At 36.8% G+C, this 12,096-nt stretch overlaps 1 protein-coding gene across 7 annotated transcripts in view; it reads left to right on the forward strand.

The window, feature by feature from the left end:
• ankhd1 (ankyrin repeat and KH domain containing 1) overlaps nt 1-12,096 on the forward strand; it is a 165,101-nt gene that overhangs the window by 113,351 nt on the left and 39,654 nt on the right. For all 7 annotated transcript variants that reach the window (XM_066716409.1, XM_066716403.1, XM_066716405.1 and 4 more), the window contains exon 15: nt 6,854-7,699. In XM_066716409.1, the coding sequence (XP_066572506.1) occupies nt 6,854-7,699 (846 nt within the window). The remainder of the gene's footprint in view (nt 1-6,853; nt 7,700-12,096) is intronic.

The raw sequence follows: 12,096 nt of genomic DNA on the forward strand, positions 1-12,096 counted from the left end.
ACTCGAACCTTCAGCTCCCTCCACAGATTTTCTATGGGATTAAGGTCTGGAGACTGGCTAGGCCACTCCAGGACCTTAATGTGCTTCTTCTTGAGCCACTCCTTTGTTGCCTTGGCTGTGTGTTTTGGGTCATTGTCATGCTGGAATAGCCATCCACGACCCATTTTCAATGCCCTGGCTGAGGGAAGGAGGTTCTCACCCAAGATTTGACGGTACATGGCCCCGTCCATCGTCCCTTTGCGGTGCAGTTGTCCTGTCCCCTTAGCAGAAAAACACCCCCAAAGCATAATGTTTCCACCTCCATGTTTGACGGTGGGGATGGTGTTCTTGGGGTCATTCCTCCTCCTCCAAACACGGCGAGTTGAGTTGATGCCAAAGAGCTTGATTTTGGTCTCATCTGACCACAACACTTTCACCCAGTTCTCCTCTGAATAATTCAGATGTTGGCAAACTTCAGACGGGCCTGTACATGTGCTTTCTTGGGCAGGGGGACCTTGCGGGCGCTGCAGGATTTCAGTCCTTCACGGCGTAGTGTGTTACCAATTGTTTTCTTGGTGACTATGGTCCCAGCTGCCTTGAGATCATTAACAAGATCCTCCCGTGTAGTTCTGGGCTGATTCCTCACCGTTCTCATGATCATTGAAACTCCACGAGGTGAGATCTTTCATGGAGCCCCAGACCAAGGGAGACTGACAGTTATTTTGTGTTTCTTCCATTTGCGAATAATCGCACCAACTGTTGTCACCTTCTCACCAAGCTGCTTGGCGATGGTCTTGTAGCCCATTCCAGCCTTGTGTAGGACTACAATCTTGTCCCTGACATCCTTGGACAGCTCTTTGGTCTTGGCCTAGGTGGAGAGTTTGGAATCTGATTGATTGATTGTTCTGTGGACAGGTGTCTTTTATACAGGTAACGAGCTGAGATTAGGAGCCTGTATACCTGTACCTGTATATAAGACACCTGGGAGCCAGAAATCTTGCTGATTGATAGGGGATCAAATACTTATAGCCCTCATTAACATGCAAATCAAATTATAACTTTTTTAAATGCGTTGTTCTGGATTTTTTTGCTGTTATTCTGTCTCTCACTGTTAAAATACACCTACCATTAAAATTATAGACTGATCATTTCTTTGTCAGTGGGCAAACGTACAAAATCAGCAGAGGATCAAATACTTTTTTCCCCCCACTGTATGTGTGTGTGTGTGTATATATATATATATATATATATATGTATATGTGTATATATATGTATATATATGTATGTATGTATATGTATGTGTATATATATATATATATATATGTATGTGTATGTATATATATATATATGTATGTATATGTATGTATGTATGTATATGTATGTATATGTATATATATATATATATATGTATGTATACACACATATAATTTTATTTTATTTTTATTATTTTTTAACCTTGAACCAGTAATATTGTTGTCTGGCACATCACTATTTACTGTTATAAGGAGAATAGTAAGCTTTCATGTTTTCTAGAATTTGTGTATTGGGACCCCAATAATACCCCCTTTTCAAAGTAAGGTAACACCAGTCTGTGGTTAAAGGGCCAGTAGGATATGAATGGCACTAGTGTTATAAAAGTGCAGTGCCAACTGAAAACTTGCTGACAACGTTAATTTAAAAAAGTCTTCGAACCATTCTAGGGCATGCCATTCATTAATGAAAGATATTTAATAGAGCATTAAAGGACAAAGCTGAGAACTTAGTATTACGTCATAGATAGCAAATCAGATGGTTACATTAGCCATGGTAAAACAAGTGTACACTGCGCAGGGCCACTCCCACCAAAACGCATCTCAGCGCTATTTAATGAGTAAGTATGTACTGTAATCTACAGCTGCAGGCCCTTATTCTTTCTAGCAGCCCCAGTACAGTACTATTACTGTCATAGTTTTATATTACCGAGTGATTATCATTAGCCTTGACACTGTTGAGTTTCTTCAGTTTTCAGAGCTTTTTGTCATAGGACGGAGAGTGTGATGATGGTCACTGATGTAACCAGAAACTTTAGTGAATGTAAGCAGACGTTGTATTTGAAGTTAATGCCAAAAGTGAGGTGATGCTTGTATAGTTTGTTCTGGAAATGTTTTATCAACAGTTTATAATGGGCAATTCCAGTGTTATGGATGTGACATTTGCACACACAATTCATTTTATATTAAGTAAATGTGAGTGATAGTTTAGATAATGTGTTTTTTGGACTCTGTCATGTTCAAATTTCAAGGTTCAAAGTTTCACCATTCTTTATTACCCAAAGAAACTTGTGTTATGGATGTGACAGAAATGGACAAGCATTGCTGTGGTCACTTATATTCTCACATCTCTGATTTGTGGAACTTACACTAAAAATGTCATATTTGATAAGGACAACTTGGCAGCTCTTCAAAATCATATTAAGTAATATCTCAGATTTTTAATATTTTCATAGTATAATGTGACGTGTAGCATTATGGATGTGACATCTGAACTGTATTGAAACATTTCTTAAAAAAACACTTTAAGCTCATTAATTACCTTACAGCTTTTTTTTTTTTTTAAAGGTGACCAATCAGATTACAAACACACCTCCTTTCTTCCATTAATGAGGAAGCAAGTTGTGGATCACAACAAAGTAGAAAGTACTAGAAAAATGAGGCAAAACCTATTGGATTGAAACATGTAAAGTAGTGGCATATGCATATTGTTGTTTTTTAAAATTAAAAAAAAAAAATCTGAATTGTAGTGATGTAAAATGTGATAACTGAGCTGCTTTTCTGGAAGTCAATGGGGAAATTAATTAAAAATGAACATTTTATCCATGGCCCCATCACCCTATTTTATTTGAGCATCTGCCATGTAGGCTAGAGCTAGAGTGCTCCACTGTAGCCTATGCGGCAGCCCTCAAAACAAATAATCATGTAAAATAATAGCCACAGCTCTGTGTGTTGAAAAACTATTTATGACTACAAATTGACTTCAAATCTTTCAGAAAAACAGGGTGATGGGCAATCGAATGTGCATAAAATATTTAATAATTTTCTTGACTTTTCTAAATTTCCCCATTGACTTCCAGCAAAGCAGCTCCAGAGTTAGCACCCATGTGACGTCACATCTCAATCTCTGAATTCTGGTAGAATAGAATGAGCTGGACATGGTAAACTCAATCCACATAATATTTCTACTTGATAAACCTGATAAATTATGGATTTTCAGTGGTGTTGCCCTTTAAAATTGCATATGTTTTCAGGTCTAAAGAATGTGTTTGGGTGATCTTAAATTTGACATTTCAAATTATGCCTTAACCCCCCTATTAAAAAGACTGCCACAATTTTCTGTTGTGATATAATACATCAAGTATGGCATTAAAATGTGCTTCTATTAGTGATTTTAGTATCAATTTTGCTTTTACATGCAAGACATTATTTGCAATCACATCTCATCCAGCTTAGTATTACTTCAGGACATTGTCACGTCCGTAACGCTAATTTGTGTAAATCTCATAACATAACATTAGCAAGGTTAGCTTTGCAGAGAAAGTTTGAAAAACATATATAGAAGTATACAACTTTTTTGCATTATTTATGAACACCATTATTTTAAACTACTATAACAGTTTCCTTTTATCAGCAAAATGTAGAATTTTCTTTCTATTACATACCCATTGAGTTCAAAATGGGCATAACTATACAAAACTATGTAAGTTATCTCACTATTGAAACCTAAAAATGTATGAACATTACTTCTGTAAATGTTGATTTTTTTGTATTTCTACTGTTACTTTAAAAGGCTGTAATGTAAACCAAAAAGCACAGAGTGAACCAAAATAATACAGCATGCACAAATATACTCCTTTTAGTAAAAACTGAAAGATAATTTGGATATAGGCATTTTTATTTTGTCATGGCCAGGCTCACTTTATCATGGAATTGCCCTAATGCAGCCTTCAAGTCTTTTCAAGGAAATTTCTAAAGCAGTTTTTTGCAGCCATGCAAAGTGATTGCTTCATTATAAATAGTATTAAATAGCGGAAACAATATTAAGCGTTTATTTTTCATAAATTATTCATTTAACAGCAGGATTAGAACATGTGAAAATGAATATAAAATTCAGTGTAATTCAGCTTCACTTGTAAATATGCTACAGCAGTACTTGCTGCTGAGAATGTTTTGTACAACTGCTTCAGAGGGATTCATGTGTATTAAACTAGGTTCTTTTAAAATATTTTGTCCAGTTTAAGTGCATGTGCTGTAGGCTATAAACAAATCAAAACAGTTTAAACTGAATCTAGTCAACTTGAATTGAGTGTGAATGCTTCATTTTTAAGATTAATTTAGGACCACAATTTAGTTATCTGACTTCATGTAGGAGAGTACAGGAAGTATTCTTGATTTAAACGTGGCCCTATAGTCTTCACTTATTTGCTATACTGGGAGATATTTAAAGAAAATTTGTTGACAAGTTTATCCATCTACTGGACAGTCTTGGACGAGGGGCAGGGGTTTTACAGATTGAAACAGTCTTACAGAATAAGTTTATAAAAAAAAAAAGCTACCTGTGAGTTGTATCAGACTTAGATAATTCATATCAGAGCATGTCTACATTTTAAGATCTTAATATAAAAATCCTTTTAAATAAATTTTGCTGTAGTGGGTTTATGAATCTGCATTATATAATTTGATAAATGTAAACTGCCTGTTACTACAGTTCTTTGGCCCTGGTTGATTGTAATGTTACAATGTTTAATTGATCTTTACTATAGTAAAGGTCTTATCTATTAAGCCGGGGTGCCTCCATCTCCTGCAGGGCGGGGACAGACAGACTGTCGACCAGGGGGGTTATGCTGACAGAAACGTGTCAAGGACTGCTGAGAATTAATTAATACTTTTAAAGTTGCATGTCCATTTCCGATGTAAACATATCGGCTGCTATGACAAGGTAAAATTATCTTGGCACCTGTGTCGGTCATTCCCTTATGTTGGACCATGCTGTCAGTACCGCATGCACAATCTTTCACAGAATGCAAAAAAAAAAAAAAAAATTGTTATGTGATGAAGTTGGTTGTGAGGTATTTACTTGACCAAATTTCTTAATACCTAGCTCTGAGAGTGTTGTCACTCTCAAGTAGTGCTGAAGGATGTTCAATATGTTGCTGCTTCAGAGCCTACAGTGTCCGCCTAATAAAATGAAACACTTAATGCATCAAAAATGGTCATGATTGGCCATCTCAATAAATAAACTTCTTACCACAAACTGAGTTTTAAAAGTAACACCAACTTAGGCATTAGTGTTGCATACAAAATGAATGTGATACAAGTATTGACTTGAATCAGTTACCTGCAGAACTGTTACACAGAACTCTTTAAGAAATGCACTCTGCTCAGGATTATAAGAGCTAGAAAAGCATTTGAATCTGAATTTTACTGGAACTGGCTAGTACCAGGACCCACTTGTAACTTCATTGCTTAACCAGGGTCCCTAGCTTTATAATGAAAAATATCACATCAGTTTGTCTATGCAGTGTACATCTTGGCTTTTCCATGGCGCTTGGCATTGTGGTCAACCCTATGGTATTTTCTCTCATCAGGATACGACATTAGACTGTATTAGTTCCTCAGTGGAAGCCCAAGACTAAATAATAGATGAGTTATTGTTAACAGCTGTGAGTAGTTATTTTGCCCAGCAGCCCCTTCTCTATTTTTGATGTAGAAATTGTCAAGTTGGTGATTCAGCTGAAGAAAAAAAAAAAATCCTTAAGAGAATAACTGTTCTGTGTGTGTTTCTTAATATTTTGTTTGGTCTCTGTGTGGTTACAGTGGTCACCTGTTTGTATTCAAAATGTTAGTTTGAATCCACATGCTACCATTTAATTCCTGGTGATCTCTCAATTTTATATTGATAATTTAAGCCCAACTTTATACTCACGGCTTTTTTACATAGAATTATTTTGATTCAGACTTTTAAAATCGTAGTCGTATATGTACATTTCATTATGTTAATCAAATAATCCCTTTGCAATATGCAAGTGTATATACATTATTATTCTTAATAATTTAAACATATTGGACAGACCCTAGCTATCCTTGTTGCGGAAATTATAAAAAATATTGATAGTTTTATGATTTCTTCACATGTGTTCAGGGGTTATCTGTGTGAATTATCTGAGATGAACAAAATGGGAAGGTGTCACAAACCGTGACATTGTATAGTGGCCCATCTTAAGTTGATTTACATTGTTTGCAGTAGAAGTTTGTTACTTTACTAAATTACATACTGAAGCTACAGTCTTATAAAGCAGAAACCCTGATTTTCCCTGTCCCCGACACCTGGTCGTCCTAACTACCTCAAGGGTATTCTGAAACCAGGACTGGGTGTGGAATATGAGTTGTATATGTAAGAATTTAAACAACACTTGCCCCCCTCTATCTTGTATGCGATTGTGCTTGTGATGGAAAATGAAAATGGGCATAGGTAGGAATTACTGGAAAATTGTTAGTCTGTGGGTTATTTGCGATGGGTTGGTTTGGGTTTTCGTTTTAGCAGCAGCCTTTGAGCAGAGGCTTGGCTTTTCATCTTGTCTTATTTTTGTTTTGTTTTGTCCATAACAAAGCCATTGCCTGCTAACCATGTTATGCTTACCAGAGGTGCAGTTCTTTTTAATCACTTTTTTTGGTGACACCACTTTTTGTGTCCATGTAAAAACACAAAACCATTTTTTGCATGGCACCCAACCCCATCTCCACCCATCCCCCTAACCCCAGCCCAACCCCCGCCCCCCCACGCCCTTTATTTTTTATTTTTTATTTTTCCTCCAAAACAGTTTATTTTTCCATGTGCTTAGGTGCATCCAAGCAAAGGTCAAGCCCCCTGCAAGTCACTGCGGAACAAGACCTCCTGCCACCTTTCCACCCCTACCAGCCGCTCGAGTGCATCGTGGAGGAGACTGAGGGCAAGCTGAACGAGCTGGGCCAGAGAATCAGCGCCATAGAGAAGGCTCAGCTGCAGTCACTGGAGCTCATCCAGGGCGAGCCACTCACCAAAGACAAGATTGAAGAGCTCAAGAAAAGCCGTGAAGAGCAAGTGCAGAAAAAGAAGAAGATCCTCAAGGAGCTGCAGAAGGTGGAGCGCCAGCTGCAGCTCAAGACCCAGCAGCAGTTTACCAAAGAGTATATGGAGGCCAAGGGGCTGAAGGATGACTCGGGACAGTTGCCCCAGCCAGGCTCCGATACGGAAGATGCAGACCCTGCCTGCGAGGAGGAAAAGCTGCCCGAGGAGGAGGAGGAGGAGGAGGAGGAGGAGGAGGAGGAGGAGGACTTCTCTAAGCTGCCCCAGGTGGACACCATCCTCTACAGAGATGTGCAGCAGCAACCCCCTCCCCCTCCTCCACCACAGCAACAGCCACCACCACCACAGCAGCAGCAGCAGCAAGGACCCCCTCCTCCCATTCAAACTGGCTTTGTCCCCATCCAGCCCCTGACTTCGCAGCAGTCCACCGATTTTACCAGTAACTCAGAGTGCCCCAACAATGGCCCTGACCTGCAGAGGGTCTTGGTTAACCAGCAGATGCTAGGTCAGCAGCAGCAGTTGCCAGGGCTGGGACCGGGCCTCTTAGCCCAGACACCAGATGGGCTAATGGTGGCCACTCCAGCTCAGACGCTCACTGACACCCTAGATGACATAATGGCAGGTGGGTTAAGAACATTTTTTTTTTTTTTTTGTGCTTAACACCAGCAGTCATGCCCCGAACATTTTTTTTGTTTGTTATTGTTTTGTTTGTTTTAATAAAAGCAGTTTTTAGGGTTCCTTTGGGGAATTACAATGGAATTCCTTATAGAATCAGAAATGCTGTAATTAATTAATTTACTCCTAGAACATTTTCTCACTTATGGTCTATTGCAGGTACCCTGGGTACCCAGTGTCCTGCTGGTTTTTGATCCACCCTCAATTAACTAAAACCTTAATTGAACTAATTTGCTTTATTTGACTTTTAGTCAAAGAAGAAGTTTAAGAATTTGGGTAGCTAATATACTTTTGTCTTCAACCTGATGTCTCCAATGGTTTAAAATCCTTAATAAGCTTTGATTATTATTAGTTAAAAAATTGAAATACTTAACACCAGCAGGACCGTGGGTCCCCAGGACCAGGATTGGGTTCCACTGGTCTATAGGATCTTAGACCTAGGATTGTGTTTAGTACTAATGTAAGTGTAGAACAGGAAGACCTAGCAGCAGATGTTCTGAACATCTCAAACTAGAATGTGTTCCTTGTGGTTTTATTAACATAATGAATCTCTCAAAACCATAAAATAATTGGATTAAGTTATCCAGACTTATCAATCGCAGTGCTCATAGAATGTGTTGGTTGTGACCCATGGTCAGTGCACCATATTATGTGTTCTGTTACAACATTAATACAGCTGCATAATACCAAGATATTGGTAAAAAGGAAAATGTTAATTCATGCCTATTGATCTAAAGTGTAGGTACTACATTGGTCAACTTGAAGTTATTAATGATTTATAAGAAAACACCTGCTAAAAAAACATCAGCTGGATATATTAAAGCAGTACAATCTGAGAAACACTTCAGAACATTTCCAACTAGAATTTATTCCTTGTGGTTTTATTAACATAATAATAATAATATGGACATAAGAATGGGAATTGTATCTCATTTTCTTAATAGCTCAGTTTTCATCTCTTTAAATAAAATAAACATTTGTGTTTAGAAAAAATAAAGGACAATGATTGGATTATTCTTATAACCCCTTTCCAAGAAACATATTGTTGCTACTTATCAGCTTTACTTCATTTTACTTAATTACATTCTGTTACTCAGTTTTGTTCCTTTAAAAAGACAGGATAACTGGGATGCTTCTAACTTGCGTTCACGAAGAACCTGATTACAACACCCACACTGATCTCTGTGGTGATGCGCTCTGATCTCTTCTGTTTGTTGCAGCTTAGCTCACTTATTAAATCAGTGTTTTGTAGCTACAAATAAAGTTCACTTAAGCAGTGTGAGTTTATCTTAGTATTCAATCTAGTAATTTAGAGCCCAATTGAAACAAACCAGTAGAGCCCAATCTCTAGGTTGGACCATATGTTGTCAAACACAGTTATGCTTACAAATCTTAATTGCTCAGGAAAATGCAGCCTGAAAGCAAATACAAAATACAAAGCTTTTAAAAGACCTTGGTTGGTCTGGTTTTGATTATGGTAGTGAGTTTCACCAAATTAAAGCATTTACGTTTTCCCGCTCCATTTTTATTTGGCTGCAAAATTGTTAAAGGTGCAACTGAAAATAAGTGCATCATTACAAGGAAATTATTTTGTATGCATCTGAGAAACACAATGAAAACAACTTAAAATGGGTAACTTGAATTTGAAGCTGTACATTGACTTGCACCTCTCTATCTGGGCTATCACTTTATTTGCCTCAGAGATACCAATTCCCTGCTCAGGGGAAAGTAGTGCAATGTGACACGCATCAGTAATGCTTCACAAATGTATCTTTTCTGTGAGACTATAGCTGATTATACAAAACATTGTTTTAATGGCAGGGTTCCTGTTTAAAGAAATTTGAAAATTGTTGATAATCAATGGAAAATTATATTAATAGTGTTGATGTTGTAGAAGGCAATTGTTTTTCCGAACTGAGCTCGTAGAATGCCTCAATCATTCAGTTACACAACTGAGGAAACATCTTGTTCACCATAAATAAAAAGTAAAACTTACATTATGCATTTGCTGCATCAAAACAAATGCAGTATATAATGTTACAGATGCATGATATTTCACAGTTGTTTAACTCCTTATGATTTTAACACTACTGAGCCTATATAGTGTGATTTTAAAACATACATTACTTAGGCTATTACATATTGGGACAATTAGGAAGAAATATTTGCTGGCAACCTTCATCAGCCCTGAGAATATTTCTTGGCAGAACAGTTTGAGCAATTGAACAATTACCCTAATTGGATGTTATACCGAGTTATTTAGCAGATTAATTTATTGTACATGGTTTTTGCAATGCTGATATACACAACTTTAAAAGGGTGACCACATCCCTATACAATCTGTCCACAGCTTAAAGTAAAAACTTTAAGGTGAAGATTAGTGTGGCCCGCATGCATAATCTAATTAGGTGTGTCTTAATGAAGCGCTGCAGGCTGGTAAGACGCTATACAGTCCTAATGCTGGAAGTTGGACATTTGAAAGTCACAATGTCTACAAAACTAGGGTTAGTCTTCCTGCAGCAAAGCTAAACTATGGTTTATTGTGGTAGTGTATTAAGTGATGGGATCCCATTCCCTTTTTACTGTTTCCACGCTATAATGTGGGAACACTATTTAAGCTTATGTTTAAAAAAAAAAAAAAATGTATGGTAACTTCCTTTCAAAAATAGATGCAGCATAGACATCACTGATTTATTTGCTCCTATCTAGATACATTTTATTTTACAGCTTCCTCAGATTAATGCCATGGATGTAAAGCCTCAGACGTCAAAGGGTCCTCACAGGTTCCCCATTGGAAGTGTACTTTTTCTTGTTCACTGTAAAGCAGCAAAACATGTAATCAGGTCCTTGCAAAAAATCTGTAGACAAGCTCATTGAGTGGAATAAGAAACTTATTTTCTCAATATATATGTCTCTAACCGGGACAGTAATATAGTAAATGTAATCTGCCTGTTGGTTTTGTGTATTCACTATTGTGTTGAGTAAAGCTGAAACACACTTGAATAGTATAAAATCTCATTTAAGCCCATATGTAAACAAAACCAAAAAATGAAAACCATATTTTTACAAACTGTAGTCATCCTTGTCAGTGTTGCTTTGTATTCACAAAAATTCTAAAATACATTTGTATTCAGGAATTCATTTTTCTACAGTGTGATACTTACGTAACAAAATAAAACCCACAATAAAAAAATGGGCTTTTTTTAATGTTGCTTGACCTGACAACTGCTCTAATAAAGGATGTCAAAGCTCTTAATTTCAGCATTTTACTCTTCCTTAGTGTAGTTAATGTTAGGTTAATAGTTTGTAGTAAGGAATTAGTAAATGGGTGGCTCTCTTTTCATTGTCTTCCTAGGCCTAATCTCTGATGCATTTTAACAAGCCATTATAGTGACTGCAACATAATATGTAGCAATGCAATTAATCATTCACAATGAAGTGTAAATGTAAAAGTTTTTGTTTTGTGTATTTGGGTTTTGAATGACAAACGACATGAAGTTTAATTCAAAACAATGTATTTTCAAACTGTAGACAGGATATCAAGAGACTCAGGAGATTTTAAATGTGGAAGGTGTATAGGGTCCAGAAAGAAACATGTCAGACTTTACACAGCTGTCCACAAATTAACACGAAGTTTGAAGATAGTTTAATATTTATTTGCAGCTTACTTATTTTCCCAGCTTTTTTCCCAAGTAGCCTGGTGATTGGATCCATCTGATTTAAATGAAATTATGAAAAAGTAATGCAAAAGCTTCATATCTACAGAAGAAGAGTGAATGGAAAGTTGCGTCACTTGTTCGATTTTTTTTTTTTTTTTTTTTCCTCCCCTCAACCTGTGGATCTCGGCATTAGAATTCCCAGCAGTGCTGGTATAGTGGTGTTACCATGTAAACTGTCTTATGGGGAAAATCAAACTCAAAACTGCAGTCTATTTTGAAATAAATTCAGAAAACTTGCAATTAATTGTATATGATGACTAATTGGTTTTCCCTCAAGCTGACTTTAATTGGTTATTACTAGTTTAAATGTAACCAATTGAACTGGTGAATCACGATCACTAAATGTTTTTGACTATTAATTGTCATACAAATCATGATTAACAATTTAATTGTGTTTTTGGTTCATTTTATGCCACTATTATAGTGTAAGCCTAATACAAGTGCCTTTCATTATAGGCAATCTCACTCTATGCATTTTCGCTAAAACATGATTTCTTTAAAATGTCGTAATTCACATTAATACAGTTAAATCATTAATTTGTGTATAATGCAGTCGATTGTGGTCGTGTTTGGCTCATTGTGCAATCACAGTGCAAGTGCATCCTCAATTAGGCAGCAGGAAGCA

This window comes from Amia ocellicauda, chromosome 11, assembly GCF_036373705.1.
Source record: "Amia ocellicauda isolate fAmiCal2 chromosome 11, fAmiCal2.hap1, whole genome shotgun sequence".
Classification (NCBI taxonomy): Eukaryota; Metazoa; Chordata; class Actinopteri; order Amiiformes; family Amiidae; genus Amia; species Amia ocellicauda.